The 21,795-nt window shown below is 34.9% G+C and overlaps 1 protein-coding gene across 4 annotated transcripts in view; it reads left to right on the forward strand.

Moving 5' to 3' along the window:
- LOC149785736 (tektin-3-like) overlaps positions 1 to 12,999 on the forward strand; it is a 40,457-nt gene extending 27,458 nt beyond the window's left edge. For 3 of the 4 annotated variants that reach the window (XM_089979620.1, XM_089979619.1, XM_089979622.1), the window contains 8 exons: positions 587 to 765; positions 3,677 to 3,762; positions 6,853 to 6,990; positions 8,545 to 8,615; positions 9,164 to 9,307; positions 9,696 to 9,918; positions 10,209 to 10,363; positions 10,957 to 12,999. In XM_089979620.1, coding sequence (XP_089835746.1) covers positions 587 to 765; positions 3,677 to 3,762; positions 6,853 to 6,990; positions 8,545 to 8,615; positions 9,164 to 9,307; positions 9,696 to 9,918; positions 10,209 to 10,363; positions 10,957 to 11,188 — 1,228 coding nt within the window. In that variant the 3' untranslated portion in view covers positions 11,189 to 12,999. Of the gene's footprint in view, positions 1 to 586; positions 766 to 2,187; positions 2,274 to 3,676; positions 3,763 to 6,852; positions 6,991 to 8,544; positions 8,616 to 9,163; positions 9,308 to 9,695; positions 9,919 to 10,208; positions 10,364 to 10,956 lie in introns of all 4 variants that reach the window. The other variant, XM_089979621.1, reaches the window with a different exon arrangement.
- Positions 13,000 to 21,795: the final 8,796 nt, after the last annotated feature.

Genomic DNA, 21,795 nt, shown 5'->3' on the forward strand with positions numbered 1-21,795 from the left:
CTTTCAAGACACCCTTATTTTTTGATCTATGGGATATTAAAGCCTTTTTCGGATTGTCTCGCATGTCGGCGCACAATATAGTCTTTGCGGAAATAGGGCCCCCCATCAATATTCCAGGATGAACAGAATTTATATTGACGAACAACAGAAGGCCTTGAGACGACCCTGTTTTGGTCTGCGGACATTAAGGCCTCTTTCAGATGTTCTCTAATATCGAAAGACAATAAAGCGTTTGAGAAATAAAATCTCCTATAAATACTCCAGGATGAATTGAAGTTATATTTAAAAACAACATAAGGTTTTATGCTCTTTGAACGGACTCCCATGTTTTAAAATTAGTTCCCATTGAACGCAATGCGTATATGTCATAGATCAATCAGACCAACAGGTTATTATACGTTTCCTTTCTTATTTATTCTTAATAATTTCTCACGTCTTAAAAGTATTTTTTATTGCGTATGACAGGACTCAGAATCGACGTCATCAAAATTTCAGGAACTGTCACAATACAAAAGCACCTACACCTTTGAAATGCTGGATTTCTTTGTTAAAATTAACAATATCTTTACTTCAATTTTCTTTTCAGGAGCACAGTGTATTCTCGGTACAGTCCCCAGGACTGGGGCGTATCTAACCAGCTGAACTTTACTCTCTCCGACAAAGAGCGATCGTTTGGCGAGCGTCTCAGAGCCGACGCCTGGAGGGCAATCAAAGAGACAGATGCCCGTACTCGGAACAGACAACACGATGTCACCAAAAAATTAGGTCTGTACCCAGTGAACGTGTCAATAAGAATTGATAACCTCTTCTATTCTATAATGACACCTTGTTAGAAGAAAAGAACACCAATAGAAAACAGTCTTCTATGCTCTTTTTCACCAGACTATGTATGGAAACTCATAAATATTAACGACTTATCCATACTAACAAGCTTTGAACAGCAGAATTCTTTTATCCCTCTCCATTATAACAATAGCAAATCTGTTAATACGAAACTTTTGTCAAGTGCAGGATATCAACATTTGCTTAGTTATACTAATAATGTCAATAGTTTTTGAGCTGTTGACAGTTCGTTCACGCGCCAAATCCAGCAATCTGCTTCAAGGCATGCAAAATTCTGTATTCATATCAAAATAAAGCAGAAGAGGGTTTCTGATTATTATGCTCTTAACCTCTTTGATTAAAATGCTCAAAATTAATGTCTTTCAGTTTATCTGGATGAATTGGGTCTCTTCTGTTTCGTGTAGGATTTGGCGAGAGCAACATTGGGAACTCTCTCGATCTGTTTCCCATCAGACATGGGATGTGCAAAGTGATACAATTTAGTCTTTTAGCATTTCGATGATAAGTTCCCCGTATCTATTCAAAAACTTAGAATTGTTTCCTAAGGGCTGGTCACGAATAAGCATCAACGTTTTGTTTTGAATAACATAATGAAGCGACCATATTGTGTGATCTAAATGATCCAGATCTTCACACATCTGAAAAATGATGCGAGCAACCTGCTTCCTAGCTGGCGCACACGTGTGCGATATTAAACGAATGAAACAATATTATTGGCAATAGATATCCGTGGATGTCTCAACATATTTGCATGAAAAATAAAACTATTCATAAGAACAATTACGGTTAAATCAGATAAAGTGTTCAATTAGGCAAAATGCAGCTTACAAGTATCACATGTCTGCAAGAGTTTTACTGAAATGTTCCTTTTCTAAACATATCTTAGACAAATTGTATGTAAAATTTACCGTTTATTCATACAAATCTAATCATATCCTTGACATTTATTTATTTTTCTTTATTAATTTATTTATTTACTTTTTTGTCGAACATTTACCAAAATATGTCGACGTCTATAAATGAGACTGACTACATAGTCAAACATCATCAGGCATATGCATGTATTGATATTTATTTATTTCCATTTTTGTCGAACATTTCCCAAAATTTGTCGACGTCTACAGATTGCCTACATAGTCAAACATCCTCAGGCAGCGGTGTTGCTGTGCACTCTAGCTAAAAAGCAGTTAGATGATTCAAGGGCATACAATTCATCGAGGGGTACCGAATGAAGAAGTTTCACAAATGAATTAATTGGGGCAGAGTTCTGAACTGAGATTGCCTAAATATCTAGCTATCCCATGAAATAAAATTTCATTCTTTTCTTACCAACTTCCTTTTCAGGTGAAAGAGTTCAAGATATAGCATTTTGGAAGAATGAACTTTTGGATGAAATAAAAGCAATGGAAACTGAATCTTGTAACTTGGAGGTAGTACCTCACGCGGAAAAGGAGTAACATTTTTTATATTCTGTTAACCTCATCTCAGTTTCTAGTGTTGCATTTCTTCCCGTCTAGTTCCTTAACTTTTGCATGGAACGTGCCACAGCATGATAGCTGGTCCAACTTCAAACTGACCATTGCAATAAATTTTCACTAATTTAACTATATCAATCAGACAATATATAAAAGTACAATACCAGTCACTGTATGTTTCAGTTAGACCCTAGGGATAGTCCAATCAATTGCATGACGTAAATCTCAAAGTTAGGCGAAGTAGTTTGGGACGGGACCTGTTCACAAACATAATTAAATTTGCTTTTTTGTAGGGAAAGTAGTAAGGTCAGAGCAATTCCTCATCGCGTCATTGTTTTCGTGTATTTCATTTTATGTAAGGTTGGAAAGAAAAAATGAATTTTAATTTGTTAAAATGACAAAATAATATAATAGTGTGGCGTAATCGCTCAGTTCCGTATAAACTTGGATATAATTAGCTTGTATATGAAAGAGCTGCGAAAGAGGCCAATTCAATCCCAAGAAAGAACATCGAAAAAAAAAACAACAAAAAAATGGGCGCAAAACAGTATTTTCTGACACTTAAAGCTCATCAATGTCCATTAATGTTGAAAACGTGATCTTCACTGTTCGCTGCAGTAATAATTATGTATTGTTCAAGGGAGATAACTATCGGATGCATAATTAGAATAAATGTTGATGACTAAGCGAGTTTAAGTTGTATTAGCAATTAGTTTTATCAATTTCAGTATGAATTAGAAATACTGTCAGTGATGGAAAACAATGCACAATACAAAACTCTCCCCTTTGGCGGGCGATGTAGACAAATCTCCTTTGTTTAGTAGTGACCAATTTTCTTCCGCTTGCCATTACATTTCCTTTCCAGCATGATCGAAATTTCCATTTGTGCTTTAAAGTAACGCAGTTTACTCTGATAGGCTAGTTTATATAGAATGTCTCCTTGAATACCAAATCAGATGTAAATATCAAAATTTGTTGTCACAGATACATCAACGTGCTAGAATTACATTGACTTAAAAACTTAACTTATATTCCTCTTCGATTTTCTCAGAGATATAACAGCTATCTCTGATTATCGGCAAGCTTCACTTTTTCAACCTCGTCTTGAAAAGGTAAATAACTCAGTAATAACAAACAAAGGGGAGGTAATTACCATAACCGCTAAGATCACAAGAACGGACATCGCCACCGCTAAATTTAAATGCTTAAATGAGAAAAATTCGACCGATGAAAAGAAAGAAAGAGAGCAAAATAATTAAATTGAAGATATTGATAATGGTCAGATCAGAAATTGGGTCAGTTCGTGCTTGCGTCCTATTGACCCAGTATTCTTGCTCAAACCCTGTTTCTATTCTCAGGCGAGCGAGTATATGACATCGCTTTTTGGAAGAGTGAACTTAACAACGAAATCAATGCAATGGCAACAGAAATAGAAAACCTTAAGGTAATCTTGTTCTGTCAGATCGTCGTTTTCTAGGTCATCAAAACTGCATGAGATAAGAACCAAATTTATATTTTTGAAACATAAATTCCGATTGGCCAGCCTTTCTCTTTTCAGGTTTGCATTTTAGCCTTCAAGATAAAATCGAGTTGCCACTGTTATTAATAGAGATAGTTCTCTTTTATATACATCACATTATCAAACCATCGCTTAAAACTAGCTTTCATGTGAATGGCATGATTACAAAATTATTTCAAACGAAACTAGGGGTGTGTTTCTTATGATAGCTGCATAAATCTTCAAATAAAAATTATCCTCAGCTGGCAAGAATCATATTTCTTGTTAATTCATACAGTTTCAGTTTCTTCAATCTCATTTAATTGACACCCATCCCATCAAAATAATGAACCTCTCCATGTATATTACACGTACTCGTCCTCATGCACGCAACTGCTTTTGTTCACTAGTAACTTGTATTAGCGACGATTCTTTGTATATTATCCCATGCACCTTATTTAGTCTTTCTCTTTAGCGCAACCAACTGCGAAAATGCATAGGCATAGGTCTGCCATCACGTAGGAACTACACCACCACTGCGCACCATCTCCGCTAAGTAATCGCTTTTGAAACAGAACTTGTACGTTTGGTGATTACATTGTTTGCTTGAAATCAACAGTAGAACGAATTATATGGATTTTGATTTGCCACCACAGTTGACTCTGTTAAATCTGGGTAAACACTGTTTGCAGTATTGATTTTAATTATTCATCAGGAGATACAGGAATTTCCTTGGCTACTAGGTAGATAAATGCTGCCTGAAAGGCTAGTCGTTATAATTAAGTGGATTATACATCTGTATGGCGATGGAATAATATCAATGGCTGTTAAGTTTTAAATTGTCTGATTTGGGGAGAGATTTTTTTTTTAATGAAAAGGTGCTCGTTATTTTGGATGGCCATATACAAACCAAACCAAGACCATCAATCCAGGTGTATAACCAAGATGAAAATCTCACATGTACATATTAATCTGTGATATTTTAAGATGCATACACATGCTTAACTATTAAAGTAGAATCAATCGATAAGTTGTTCTTTGCAGACCTTTATATGAACTGAGTATTAAATACAGCGATACAAACATTAAACACCTATGTAAAGCTAAGTTATTTAATGCACGTGTCTGAAAGGACCGCAAGCATGTATTTATTTTAGTATTTCAAGCATGTATTGTAAAATATTCACTGTTTGAAGAATGGTAATATTTGAAACATGCGTACAAAGGCGCCTCCGCGTGTTTGGTATCACAAACGATCAAGCATGCAAAGCTTTTCCTTCATGAGGTTTATAAATCCATAGAATGTATTAAATTTTTCTTCTTGTGTTTGCTTCACACATAGTTATGTTTAAATTTCATGAGAAAAAAAACAAACAACAAAACAAAACAAAAAATAAATGTATACTTCAATTTCTAAATCAAAAGCGTTGACAGTAATGTTAAAATACTGAATGGGTGGAAGAATTTCTATAAATAGTATTGTTACTATGCAATATTTATAAGCCTACATCAAATTCATAACATTAAACGCTTCCATGTTCTTATTTACCGTATTCATTAGAAAAGTTCCTTCAACATTTTTGAATTCATTGTTAAGTTATTACAGTAATAGTAAAGTTATAAATATTCAATGGGAATCATAGGATATAATTTTAGGACTATTTTTATTCTCTGACGAATCGCCTTAATTTCATATTATTTCCGTTGATGTCAGGCTATACGAGTTCTGTTTAAAAATTTAATTAGGAGATTCTTCCGCCAAAAATATAAATATAGATCTTTACATACGTAGGACTGAAATATACTGGTAATACATAGTTCTGGATTTAAATGCACACACAGTATAGATGTTGCATTACTTACGGCACGTAATTTCACATTGAAATGATGTATCCTTATCACTCTATCGCTTAAATTCTTCTTTAAGTAGATCGTCAGCATCCGTTTTATTTCTGTATTTCTATGTTTCCAATTCTTACCTTTTCAGATCAACTTTGCGAAATCTTTAAATGTATCCAATTCATCGTAATTTCCTTAAGTCACAAGAAAGAAAGAGACATAACAAGAACTGCAATGGCTGCATGGAAATTAGTCAATATTTTTGTCTGTCCGTGTATAATACACACCTGAATCTTCCGTCGCCTAATGCGCCAGTAGATCAGGGTCAATATTGTTCATTCTGTTATTTCAGCAAATAAAATCATATGTGAATAAATAGTAAAGACTCTTTTCTACCAGTACATTATGCGACAGCATGTCTGGTTTTATACTGGTCGTACTTGGTGCACGTTATTTACGTAGGGCTTATCCTAATACGTTTGCATGATTATGCAATGATTGGAAGTATTGCCATTAATACATAATTAGCGACTTTTACGCTTGTAATGCAATTATACATCCAATCAATGGAAATGCATGAACGATTGAATAGTGAATTTAAACTTGAATACTGACTGCATGCATATTGCACTGAAACAATTAACCTGTAAAAAGGTTGAACGAAACAGGTGTGATGTAGTTTAACATACAATTAAATAGCATAAATTGCTTATCTGGTATTTCTTGGTCCCCAAAAACGCCGCCGATGATTTAAGATAAAAGATAATACACTTTTGTTGGATACATAGCTGTTAAAAATGCATTTTCACCAAGCATTTAATATATGCAAGGTGAAAGAAACATTCGCAGTACAACGATCGGTTCCAGAAGGCTATCGATGATTTACTTCCTTATATATGGCTTAGTTTAAATTAGAATAATGAGATAAAGAGATATTGTTTAAAAATGGAATCTGAGATAACTACGATAGAAAATGACAACCTTATTGTATTTTTCTTTACTAGCAAATTTATAGTGTTATTTTTACTATAAGCAATATAGACCATGTTAAAGTGTGATCTAATTTTTTTATGGATTTATTGTAAATGCAGTTGGAAGAACTGTTGATTTTCACCTTATGTCTTATAGCTGAATAATCGCCGTACCAATGAAAATATGTTTATTTTTTTTATGCACGACTTTGCCTCTTGTTTCAAGGAATACAAGCGCACTTGCGAGCGCGCCTTGGCAGACACTGCCAACCCGCTCCAAATAGCAGAGGAGTGTCTAATGAACAGAGAGAAACGCCAGGGGATTGACCTCGTCAATGACGACGTTGAGAAATCACTTGTCAGGGTGAGTAGATATATTAACCAGACTCTTTTTCTTAACTAGAACATCGTAACTCGTCATAAAAGCCACATCTGACGCATTACATGGAGTATATCTTTGTAAATGAAATATTGCATGCAATGAAAGGTGCTCGAATACAAAAGTTAAGTATGTTTCCTAATTCTAACCTGTACATAAATAAAGTTACAAAAAAAACGTTCGCATCTTAGTCTATGATTAGACATTTGCGCTGTGTGTGTGTGCGCGCGCGTGAGATTTTGATTTTTTCGTAGCTTAAAAAAAATCAGTCACATCGCTACGGTGTCTGCAATGTGTCTGTTTACAGTGATGTCTAGCACTGGGACATCATGCCGCAGACATGTAGCATGATGTCCTACCTAGTCACATTATCCTGACACCAGACCGACCAGTCCCAATACTAATCTTTTAATGCTGAGCGCCTAGTGAGGTAGCTGTGCGTACCAATTTTATAAGTGTTTGGTATGACTCGGCCGGGGTTCAAACCCGTGACCTCCCGCATCCGAGACGTACGCTTTAACCACTAGGCCACCGGAGCGGTTGAAATTTGCGCTGAACAGTTTCGCGAATACAGCAACAAACTTTTGATGTTCACACGGTGATGACATAAATTACTCCTGCATTCAGCGCTTAACCCGCTTCTATAGATAATTTCGTAGAAGACTGGAGTGGTGTGGGGTGGGGTGTTTACAACTCCTTCCAAGCACAAGAATTATTATGAATTGGGAATGATAAATAATGAGGCCTTAAAACTATTTTAGTGCACTTGTATAATATTTAACTGGTTAAGATACTTTTGTGAATCTGTGTAATATTAAACAGATTAAGATATTTTGAGAATTTGTGTAATATGAAACAGGTTAAGATATTTCTGAGAATTTATGTAATATTAAACAGGTTAAGATATTTCTGAGAATTTATGTAATACTAAACAGGTTAAGATATTTTGAGAATTTGTGTAATATGAAACTGGTTAAGATATTTCTGAGAATTTATGTAATATTGAACAGGTTAAGATATTTTTGTGAATTTATGTAATATTAAATAGGTTAAGCTATTTTAGGATATTTTTGAGGATTTGTGTAATTTTAAATAGGTTAAGACATTTTTTGTGAATTTGTGTAATATTAAACAGGTTAAGATATTTTAGGATATTTTTGAGAATTTGGGTAATATTAAACTGGTAAGAATATTTTTGTGAATTTGAGTAATATTACACAAGTTTATTTTTTTCTTGATACTTACAAAATGAAAAATACAGGGGCTAATTATAGTGATTCAACAATACTATCGTTGTTGTTGTGTGTAAAAGTAACAATATACATATTTACCATTAATTATCATGTATAAGCACCATTCAACAATACTATCGTTGTTGTTGTGTGTAAGACAGTGACAATATACATATTTACCATTAATTATCATGTATAAGCACCATGCTTTGTAACAATGAGATCACATATATTTCGCTCCCAAGGACTTGAAAAAAAAAACAGAATGCGAAACTTAGTTTAATCAATGTTTGTTTTTTATTATCAGGAAGTCGACATCATCAAGAAATGCCAGGCTAAAATGAAGAAAGTATTAGACAAGGCTTATGTTCAGTTGAAGTAAGTATTTTAGACCTTTTGACGTTTTAGACTTTTCGGATCATGATAATATTTTAATTATGGACAGTAGCTAAACAGATACATACATAGACAGGATATACCGATAAGTTATTAGTTGAGACGATGAGTTTGGTAGTCATACGCTCCTGTCCAAAGAATCGTCTCATTTTATCATATTTACTGGCTTTATCAGATGTCAAAATATGCAGCATACATTATGCATTCACCCTCCTTATAGACTATAAAAATCATTCCAATGACTCCGAATTTAAATTATTACAACACAAAAATTATTGTATTTTTCAAGTTTTTAAAGTCAACAAAAATGTAAACCTCAATTTATATGAGGCATTGTTTGACTCGTATATAAGCTCTGAAAACTTCAACTGAAATTTTGGAGAAAAATGATACAGCGACAAAATTATAATTCTGACATTTAAACAATTTAACCGCGGAATTTCCACTAAGGTATCAGCTCTGATATTTACTCTATTTCAAGTCCAAATAATGACTGAATTATATTTTATATTATTTCCTCTTTACTCTAGGATGAACCGTGCCTCGCAGCACGCGCTTGAAATTGACGCCAAGGATAAGCATCACGCACAGGGCCTTGACGACCGAATGCATGGCCTTAGAAATAATACAGCAGGCATCGGATTCTACCCTGGCATCGAGAGCATTGATAATACGTAAGGAGTTATTACCAATTGTTTATCATTTTGGGAATAAGTGTATAATGAATGAAATTTCTATATTCTTAATAATAAACATATTGTGCGCCAATATTTTATTTATGTGCTGCCATGAATCTATGTCCGTCTGGAGATTTGTTCTCCACCAGGTTCTGTCTGCGCTTTCATGTTAGGTAATCACATTTGCTTCGCTATTTTCTCACAAATTATTGGAATATTTGCTGGCTAAGAACTTTTCAATATCACTGTTGTAAAGTAATGCTGTATATAAGAATTTGCCAATCGACCAATTACTTATATAAAAGATTACGATCAACCGACTGACCAACTGCTGGTTTAACCGCAACAGTAATTTTCATGGTATTAATATATCTCTCATTTACAGCATCACCATCCCAGAATCCTGGGCTCGTTACACACAAGAGAACATCGCCAGGTCACAGAAAGAACGCGCTGCATCAGAGCGCCTGCGCGGAGAGATCGATGCTATTCTCAGGACATGCGCAAATGACATGTGGAACATGTTCAACACTGTCAACAATGCGTTCAACATGAGAATCCGGGAGACCACCGATGCCAGGAATAAATTACAGTCGCATCTGCAGAGAGTAAGACCTTGACATTTACAGTTTTGTATCCCTGACTTTCACTGTTTCTTTATAATCTCCAGTTTGTCTAATAATAATGCGTCGTCTATCATAACTGCGGTAAGTTCTTGCTACTTACATATCGACGCTCCCTGATCCATTTTGACAGCACAGTTGCCTCGTTCTTCAACTTGGAATATCTAGATAAATTCATTTCGTTAAATCTTTTGAGTTAAAATCAGTACATATGCTATAGCCCCTAGTTCAGTATATTGTATCCAAGTTAATTTATTTTTAAAAACTAATTACAGACGATGGCTGAGATCTTTGATATGGAGAAGAATATTGAGTTGTTGAGAAAGGCGATCCAGGACAAGGAGCAGCCAATGAAAGTGGCACAGACACGTCTGGATGAGCGTACCCGCAGAATCAACGTGGAACTCTGCAACGACCCAGTCATGAAATCGTATGTATACTTGATTCTCAGTTCTAGAAATGTTTTGTACTTAAAAAAATATAATTGAAACGTTAGTTCAGAAAGTTAAACACACACGCGCGCGCGCGCACACACACACATACACACACACACACACACACACACACACAAAAGTGGGACTGTAAGTTTTTATTAACAAGTTTACAATGGTAATTTTAATATATAATATGATTTGGATATTTTAGCTTTATTTCTTTAGAGCTCTTGAGAGCAGAATGAAATATACAATTTTGGCTTCATCGTTTTTGACCCTTTTTTTCATAGGAAAAAAATGTTAAATCATCACGTATCTAGCAAACTTCTGATTCATAATAGTTTGTGATAAACCTCAATATTTGAAACATTTAATTTTTTAAAATTTTAACAGCTGTAAATATAAAGTATTTTTTTTCAAGAAAGAGCTTTGAGTAAAATGTGTACTATTTTCTTGATTTATATATGAATCGACGTGATCTTAAGAACGGTATGAATATTACAAATTAGAGTTGTACAAAACACATTCCCTTATGAAAGATAAACGTGTATGAGATATAATAACCGATTGTTTTTCTTTCATTCAACAGTCTCCAGAGAGAGGTGACTGAGATTCGAGAATCAGTCCGAATCTTGAAGGAGAGGCTGAAAGCTTCCGAATTGAGCCTGGCTCGTTTGATGAAGACCAAGGCAACTCTAGAGCACGACATTTCTGTCAAGGAGAATTCTCTCAGAATTGATAATGTATTCTGTATGGGAATGCGCAAAGGATTCCCGATGGACCCTAAAGTTGGGCCAATCTTCCAAATGCCAACATGCTAGAAGAATCAAATAACCATATAAACAATTTTAGTACAATTCCAAATGCCGACATGTTAGAAGAATCAAATAAGAATACAAATAATTTTAGTACAATTCCATCTGCCATATAGAGTTTCCCGAACTACACGAAATCACATACTGTGTTCTTGGTTTCATCGGAACTTTAAGCAACCAATGGTAGAATAAATGGAGGTAACTTTTTGGGGAAAGTGAAAAAAATACATTGTCCATTAGAATAAAATGTATTGGCAATTTTTTTTAAAATGCGTGCAGTATGACAATTTTGTATTACTTGAAAGAATTTTATGTTTGCAAGCTTCGATCTCTTATCTGCTAATGTATTTAGCATTTGTGATAGATGTACACACTTTAGCGCTACCACTGTTTCTTTCAAACATTTTTTATTGAAGAATCCTCAAAACTATGTTTACATAAAATGTGAAGTTACTGATATAATTTCAATATAGCAAACTTCAAATAAACATAAATCTTAAAAGTAATAAACTAATAATTTATAATGGTAGAGTCCGATTGCTGCACCATGACTGACCATTTTTCAGGATTCAGAAAGGGTGTAAAGTACTGGTCATGTCTAAATGTTTTAATACTGTTATATTTTCAAGCATAAGTATGAACTAATACAACGTCGTTATGAATTTTCAATGCTATAATGCTTTGATATCGTCATTTTCTTATCCATACAGAAAGATTAGCTAGCTAAAGGAATTAACCAGTTCAAATTATAATAATTATATACTTCATGTAGATCAGTTGGTGCAATTGCTAGGTTCAACAATGGAATGTACATAAAGAGCATTAGATCTTGCATACCAGCCATCGACATGCTGTCTATTTTCTATTTATTCTACAATGATACATCTTTTTTGAGCATAATTTTTAATGGCTTCACTTATTAACACTGTTAGCTACCAAGTGAAAAATAAGTAATATTTTCAATTTTTATTATATCCTAGAAAACTTGCATACTGAGACCGTTTCCGAATATCTGATTATTTAAAATTTAATACAAGGAAACTTATGGTTTGTAAAAGGTTCAGCAAACGGACTTACCATAATCATGTTACACATTTGTATTATATACAAACCACAAACAGTATTCATATTAGATATTACTTATAGATTTGTTTATGACCATCTGTTTGATAATTCTCAGGCATGAGTTTAACTTATTTGTTTGAATGTTTTTATTTAATGTACTATAAATAGAGGGATGGGTGTGTATCTAAAAATAACTCATGCGTCGTCAGTATTATTAGTCATAGATTATATCACGTGATCTGTCCCATGATCAATCGCTTCTATGTTGTTTTTGTTTTGTTTTTTTTAAACGATTTAAAAAAGTGATATCTTTGAATTATGTGAGTCAATTCAACGTATATTTTCTAGCTTTGATCAAATTTAATTTTAAAAAATGTAGATCGATAGAAAGCACGCTCACACTTGGAGGATTTCTGCAAGGTAGTGCCAATCGTGAATCGGTCATGTGACATGCACCATTTATTGAGCGAAAATTGCTACAGTTGTGCTCTTTTTCAGTATTAATTTACACTAAGAAAATATGAAGGTATATTCTTGCTCAAATTAGGTAAGAGGAGATTATCTTGCCAATCCTAACTGTTAATCTGTGGTATTTGTCTCACAGTATTCAATATTTCTCCATTGTATATATATATATATATATATATATATATATATATATATATATATATATATATATATACTGATTGAAAACAGGTCTGAATCACTGTATTAGGCTTATGTTGTTTGCACAATAAAATGTTTTTATCGAACGCTGATCTATTTTTTCCCTTTCCTGGCAATTCCCATTTCTTATGACAAACTTCAAAAAAAAAACCTCCGCTTCTACCACTGTTATATCCAACCAGATACATCCAATTAGATAATATATGGCGAAAAATTGCCTTTTCTCTGGTCTGTCCGACCGTGCGTCACTTTTTTGCCCTGTACTTTCGTTCCTGTTAAAACTGTTACGAGAATCTATTCCATCAACATAAGAAAAGACGCCTGGCTTTTTCAAACGACACACATGTACACACAAAGCAGGGGCGCCCTCAGAATTACCTTCGGGGTGGGATGGGGGAAAACATGTTGTGGTCAGCTGTTACGTTTTACGTATGTAGAATAAAACATGTTTAGAGGTGATATCGGGGTGGGAGGTAACAAGTGATACCCTTGCCCCTATGTGCGGGCGCCCATGACATGTACAAACAAGTGTACACACACGTTCACACATGTACACACGCATACTATATACCTTTCAGTTTATACAATTTTTGCTAAATAAAACAGAGTTGACAATATGTTCTACAACTTACCTGCCCCTACAAACATTTTTCAACATGCAGTATATAGGTGATGCAGAGAGAGAGAGAGAGATGACCATGAATAAGATAAATACGTATGCGTTACGAAGGTTATTAAAAATGTTCTGAATTTTGTTTTACAATTCGTTGAACCAGTTCATAAAAGTGCCGATCAATAGAAGGAATAATAATGTGCATTGCGCAAGAAGACTGTGGGCACGTGTATCGTAACATAGGACAACGACAGTGACCTAAAAATATCATCTGAGAACAATACTGCCATTGAACATGCTGTAAAGTCCAAGTGGTTTGGGGATACTCACCAACTGATATCAAGGCCCCGACCTGGATAAAGTTTACCGATGTAATTCTGCCATTTTCTACATTTTTGACGTGGTTTCATCGTGTCAAAGATGGCCGGGGGGGGGGGGTTGGGTTGGGTTACCGTGTTCTGGAAGACCGTTCACAGCCATTGGTGAGCGGAAGTGTTTGCTATGAAGGGTCATTTAAAGAAGATGCTCGATACATAAGTCATAGGGTATTAATTTGTCAGCTGTATTTAATTTCACAGTTGATAAAATATGGATTTGCTTTTCACCAACAAGGCTGAAGAGAACATTTTAAAGTTTAGATCGGAGAAAAGAAGCAAACACCATAAATCGCTCGACGTGGTCTGACTGTCAAGAGCGTTTTATATGCATCATATTTATATGCAAAAGACCAAGCCGTCTGTGTGCCTGTGCCTTACTCTACCGGATATTGTATGCCTCTAGAGTGTTACCAAAAGTTGTAGAACGCTTTCGAACCACCCATTCACTCACTCGTACCGGAGTTATCAATTCTACTCCATGACAATGCACATGCGCATACACCTGATGTATTGACAGACTTCCGGGAGGATCACAACATCCAAGCTTAAGCATATCCTCCATACAACTCTGATTTAACTCCAGATGATTTTTGACTAAATCAAGTATTCAATGTTTGACTGAGGGAAGAGCAGACGATTTGAAATAGTCAAATGCAGATTAGGTTTAGGTGTCCTTTTAGAATTATACAATGTTGACTGAATTAAATGATGGACAGATAGGTCATTATTTGGTTAAATAATCGTTATTTGGCTAACTTGAGTTGTTCCCGATTCTTATAAGTAGATACAAATTTTTATATATACGCAATTACAATACAATATTGATGTTGTACATTTGTTTTAACAGCTATGATTTCTTTCAATTCAAGAAATGCAGAGGCATGACTTATGTTTTCTGTAAGGTTGTTCCAAATATTAATACATGAATGGAGAAAGGATTTGTGTTATTTCTAATACAAAATAAGGCATTTTAAAGTTAAACATGTTTCTTAAGTTATAATTTGTTTGACTGGAGATTAATGGGGCAGGCATAAACCGCATAACTATACAAGGCATTGACCATTACTAATTTTGTACAAGGCACATACTTGATGAAGGCTTCTTCTTTGATAATATACGGGTACGCTCAGGTGTTATAAAAGGGTGTGAAAGTAAGGGTTTCGATGTCAAACATAAGATTTAGACGATTGGGTACCAGTCTTGTCATATCACGTCAGTTTCGCTAGGGTTTAACTTTACAAGCCATCGGTTCCACCAGGCTCTTCCGGTTCATTAGTTAAGACAATTTTTGTTTCATTTATATTTTCTGTCACACATGTACTCTCATCAGCAAGTAATCTCATAAGAGTGCTCATATTGTCAGCGATATCATTTATGTACAAAATAAAAAGCAAATGACTTATAACAGATCCTTGTATTACACCTGCTTGAACTGGTTTAATTATTGATTCGGGTGATTTTAAGCGCGCACATTGCTCTCCCAAAAGGGTAACTTTAAACCATTTCAAAAGAGGCTACTTAATTTAATAATTTCGGAATCTCTACTAAAGTTGTTGATGTCAAATCTACTAGGAAGCCTTGAAAATATCACACCAACCATGCACCCATACTCCTTGTCATATAAAGCTGAACAGACTTGAATGATAAATATCATTTCATTGGAATGCTATGTGATAACATAAAAGGATTCGTGACTGATATTTATAAATTATTTCCTTTTCAGTCTGTTACTTAAAGATCACTCTTTCTACGATTGTTTTTTACTTCACAACGTAGAAAAGCGATATTGGTCCATAAGTTGTAGTGTCAGTCTTGTCACCTTTCTTTTAATATCAAAATCATAATGACAACTGCATTTTTTTTCTTCAGATCGGAGGTTAGCACGGTTGCCTCAGGGAGTTGTTGAAAGATATGCCAGGGGGTTTACAAATCACAGTCGATGGTCCCTCTAAGTATCTGGAGCCTAATTTTGTTATAATCAATTGCGACAACCATTGTATAATAACATATTTTCATCGAAGTCTTCTTAAGATTTTTTAGCCGAATAATCGTTGATTTCCAATTGAACAATACTTGTTTCTACATTCCTTTCGCCTGATTTCGTTAATATTCGCTATTTAAAAAGATAAAATTAGATAGGGTCTAATCAGTAATATCTTTTTTAGTGTTTCTATGCGCAAATACACTATTGTGGGGTCAACGCTTCAATCAAGGACTATACATATCTGCGTGTTGGAGATATATATATTACGCACGTCATATTGCCACATTACAATAGTTATTAAATGAAGCTCCCATAAACAATAATCTCTAAATATTATAAAGTTTGTCCAAAATAGGGATCTCTTGCTGACTTTGATCTTTGTCCTTCTTTTAATGGCTGCATTTAACCAAGCAAAGAGGAAAATCACATTTCAAAACGTTAAACTTTAAAATGTTTCCACCAAATGAAATAAAACTTATCTATTTACATCCATTTTGAATGGAAGCCCTGAAAAACTCGCGTGTTATCTGTGCAAAAAAAGTCATCTATCGTACATCTTTCTCAGATATGAAAAGTAGAAACTAATCTTTCAAAGCTAGCCTCAAAAGTAAAAAAAAGTGCAATTCGAAAAATCCTCAATTACTCTAACCCACCGTAAGTCACCTCCCTTTGGATGGACAATGGCACTATTACAGTAATTTGAATTCGGTGATAACGTCCCACCTGGAGAAAACCAAACCAACAAGCTGTTCTCCGCCTTTTTTTTTCTGACATTACAGGTGGCGGAGACGATTGTGCTGGAGCGTCAGAACTTAAAGTTGCTGACATACGCGTGGAAGGCAGCATCACCCCAAGGTAAGAGTAACGCATGGAAACCGTTTAGACGCAGAGGACTCTATCACTAGGAACTGACTAATGCTTGGAACGCAGATGACCTTACTCTTAATTTGGTGTGATGCGTCAGCAATTATTTAAATATCGGACCAATAACCGTTGGATACAGAGGTGTTCTGTTCTGACAGGGATGAATACTTAAATTACGCGTTCTGAAGGACTTTGGTGGCGCTCAACAGATAATATGTACTTTTGAGAGAGTGACGTATGTAAGGTGAAGTAGTTCGCATTTAAAACATGCACAGTGGAGAGAATGTTGGCATATCTCTATGCTACATTAATGTAATGTGGATGATATTTCTTTTGGATATTGTACTTTTGGAAATTTTACATGATTTAAGTACACTGCTAACTAAAATGACTGCTCCCTTGTGTTAAAAAATCAGTTTGAATTAGTCTAAAGTGCACTATACATAGCAGCTATTAAAATAGGGAAAATGAACTTTGCCAGACTAGACAATACCAGATTCTGAAAGTGCAATGAATGAATTACCAAATATATAAAATGTAAAAAAAGTTATCGGCTCTTTTTTATACAATTGACCTCTGAAGTTCAGGAAGTGAAAATGACCAAGTAGAGCTAGCACTTTTTTGAAAGGTGCACATTTGAAGTAAGGCCAAGCTGTATACCCTATAACCCATAGTACACCCATCAATCATACACCAAAATAAAGGGAATTAAAGGTTCTTTGCATTATACCTAAGATATACAAGGTCTTTTTTAAACAGCCAGTAAAACCAGTGAGGAGAGCCGGGGAAATTCTTTTTCTTTAAAATCCTAAGCCTATGCAAAATGCGAAACTGTATAGCGCCACCTTTATGCCATGGATCAAAACAAGTGGGGTTTTATTTAAGGTCTGAATACAAAATCTCATCGAAATACATTTTTCAACTACTAGCGAGCGACCCAATAGTCCGCGAGATTAAAACGCTGGCTCTACAAAACAAAGCGTGTCAAGTACATTTCGTCTGGGCCACCAGTAATGTCAGATAGAAAGAAAAAAAGGCAGAGAACAACTTGTTGGTCTAGAAGAAAACTGTGTGATTTGATATCTACACCACACGCAATTCATACCGCATTTTCTGTGATCTTTTCTCCGTAGTGCCTTTAGTGCAGAATGTGAAGATTTTGCCTGATTCGCAGAAGGAAAATGTGAAGAATTCTTTTCTTGTAGAGATGGGTCACAAGGCTGACGATGTTACAAGGTCGCATACAATATAAACATCACAGCGAGGCGCATCTGAACCGCCTTGCGATATCTGGTTGTGTATAGTTCCTTTTGATTGGACTTCAGTGGGTGATTTTACTTAGAACGTTGCATCGAGTCAACGTGCTCATGTTTTAATCTGGAAAAATGATGTACTAAGGTTAGGATGACCTTGGTGTCAAAACGGCCACCTAGCGGCAGTATATTCTGAAAGAGTATAAGTAATGTGAAGCGTGATTCCTATGACGTCTTTGGGTAACCCTTTCCTGGGATTTCGCAAAAATAACAAAAGCACGTTCTCGTTTTCTCTCGCTTGTTCCCGAGCATGCTTGCTCTAACAACTGTAGTTGATCTTAAAAAGAAAGCGAGAACACACCGTGGCTGAACGCTTTTCATCTTCCACCATCTTTGTTTTTGTCTACTCACACTTCAAAGGTGATGTGAGTTCTGAAATCGAGAACAACGTTCTTGCCGTTAGGGAATGAGGAAACACAAAAAAAAAACATTGTTCTCGTGTCTCGCCCAAAGACATCATAACTATCTGCTGGATAAAATTAGACATGTCACAATTAAAGGACTCTTAGCAGAAGTTTTCGGTTCCAAATATAGGGATAACGGGTTCACTGATTTGAGCATCTGAATGTTGTTTGCATGTATATAGCTGCTGTAGTGTATATAGCTGCTGTAGAAATTGCTTCTATCATGGATTACTTATACATTTCTTAGATCCAATCACCACATGTCCACATCCTGCCTCATTCTAGTGTTGCATATGTTTATATGTATAAGCACGTTCATGTACCTTGTGAGTCCCCCAATCCCCCAACTCCTCGATCCCCAGTGTGCTGATTGTTTCTGCTCCCTCGAGTATGATGTATGTAATAATTTACGCTTGTAGTATTCGAACAAGCTTTTCTTTCCCGTGTCTTTCATGAAATCACATATCTGAAGATTTTGTTGTTTTAAGTTCTCTACTTGGACTTTAAATTTTACAAAAATGTCTCTCATACAATGCAGTTATTTACGAATGCATTTATTATGGCTATCAATGATGTATATATTTGTTATTGTTGTTAAGACTCTATGGTCTTAAACTAAGTAAAAGAAACGAACGAAAACCAACCAGTTTTGTAAAATTCAACAAATAATTTAGTTCCCTAGAATACAAAAAGAACTTACGGTATTGTTAATTAAATCCCAAATAGTTATGAAAGTTCTATCACAAGTCTAAAAGTATTGAATATTCTGAATGAATTCCAGTGGTGTTCCAAATGAATTCCATTCTGTGAATGTAATGTTGCGCCAATAGCCTGAAATGTGTCGATGTGTTAACAGCATTGATGTATTACAATGTTATAAATCCAAAATGTACTTCAATGAAGTTCCAGTAATATTAAAATAGTGATCTTGTAGGAGAAGTATTATAAGCACGTTGTAATTCCAGTGAACAATTTAATTAAATAAATTCTCTCAAATAAAACTGAATACAATAATAAGACCGATTCTATTTCGGACGTTAAGGTAGGAATGTGTAATTCGGAAGTAAACAGCATTTATATCAAAAGCCATGACACAACAACAGAACCAGGATGAGGGTCATTTTCCCATCAAATTTATAAACAACTTGTTTTCCTATTTTCTACATTAAGCTACACCGTGAACTCAACATCAGTAATCATGTTTACCTCCAAGTAATAATGACCTTAAAATATGACCTAAAATCATGGACAAGTATTAGCTGTGTAATATGTTGTTTACCAAATAAAAATGTAAGTAGTCAGGTAGGCCCTAAACTCTATTACCGACCAAGGTCAATCACACGGTATGGAGATACGTAGCACTGTATTTATTTAAATATCAATAGATTTTATTAGTTGCATCGATTTTGCTACGGATGCTAGTAAGTTTCTCGCAAATGCTTAATCGAGTTTGACAGACATTAATTACACAACATACGAATCAGTCCTCATAATTTAACAATAAACCGATGAAATTCAAAGAACTTAATTGAATTTAAATTTTTATCAATATACCGACCACTTTTCAGTAATGATATTAGCTAGTTCAGCGATTTATTTATTAAAGAAGGTGGGATTTCATGGTTGATATGTGTCAGCTCAATGTACCAACTCTGGTGTGGCTAACGTGGCCTGAACCACTTGCCGCAATATAAGACTCTCAAAAATTATTAGATTCTCACGCTGGAAAGATATTGATATATTTATGCAAAAGAGTGGATACAAAGTTCGTAAATATGAACTCAATCAATCAAAAAATAGACAGAGAAGTTGCGCATACAAGATGCTAAATGGAAGTCAATTACAACTTAAGTCAGAAAAAGTCTTGCTCTTGAAAAAAAATCATGACCTCATCGTGGAATGATATGCAGTTCTTCCGGTATATTGGAGGTGTATGGTATCGTGGGTCTTAAAGTTTGCGATCAGCAAATACGTAAATAAAATCCTTTAAAGATTTTATATATCTCTATTTGTTGTTCTTTGCTATTTATTGAAATGCATTTAATTTCCAACTGAAATCAGATGACTGCGGAAAACGATCGATAAGCAGACGCCATGTAGATTCAAGGTCATGCAAGGGGAGTTAATCTGATATCGTGCTAATATGGAAAAAATATGATTCGATATCCTGGTTCTTAACAAAAATACGGTAATAATGTGATCTGAATCTCGCATAACGTCATTGGCCATTATCAGACGACAAACTGGTTATCAGAGTTGTTACAGTGATAGTGATTTCAAGAAGCTAGAGGTTATATTTAAGAACATGCGGTACGGATGTTATTTAGAAACAGTCATATTCATGGGTGTATATTTTAAATAGCGTACTCGCCAGCCATCCCGAGATCTTCCCGAAATCAGCTGGTGATGCAGAACTAGTAACTTATGGTCATGTAGTGTATACAAAGAAGTACACGATAGGTTGCGCTATGCAGAAATAACGCCAAAAAATCCGAATACCACGATACCATAGAACCCACCATAATTTAAGAAAGTAAAGAATATATGCCTCCATATAGAATTAAACCAATTTTTACAAAGTCTAAGACTATTTCAGCAGAAAGATGACACACTAATTCATTACTTCTCTAAATTAAAAAAGCGACATAACCATCGTAAGGGCAAAGATAGACTGTGACACGAGTAGTATGGGGAGGCGAAATCCTGACAACGGAAGTCTTGTATTAAATAGGATCAAACAATATGTATCTGTGTGCGTGCTAAACAGTGAGGGAGAGATATATGTCTCTTGCTTTTATTTATTATTATTAATTTTTCTTTCAATGTGTCTCATACATACGCATACACAAAACACGCTTTACTGAATTCCTTTTCAAAAACGTGACCCAAAATTAACTTTGCATGGTTTTTCTTAATTTTGTATCAGAAGTGAATCAAAAGAATGAATTATGAAACTTGTACCTAGCAGAATTGTACCGTATTTAAGATCAGGCACACGCTATATAATTCCGATTGATATTGCTTTTAGAAACTTATGAATAAACATTTGCCAACCTTGAATTTTTCACCGAGAGAATTTCCTTGACTTGATACTCCAGTCATAAAAAATCTGTCACTTGAAACTTTATTCTATAAAATGAAGTCGAATTTATTTGTATTTAAGCACGCTGAAGTAGTCAGCTATTACCTGTCCTAAAGGTACGTCACCCATAGATGTGACATCTGTGCAAAATGTAGCCATTATCTTACGTTCCCCATATGCATAAAAGTAGCTCTTAACCTACGCCCCCATGCACATAATATCTGTGCTAACAGTAGCCTTTATCG

The sequence above is a fragment of the Sinohyriopsis cumingii genome, chromosome 13, assembly GCF_028554795.1.
Source record: "Sinohyriopsis cumingii isolate HCF-2022 chromosome 13, ASM2855479v2, whole genome shotgun sequence".
Taxonomy (NCBI): domain Eukaryota; kingdom Metazoa; phylum Mollusca; class Bivalvia; order Unionida; family Unionidae; genus Sinohyriopsis; species Sinohyriopsis cumingii.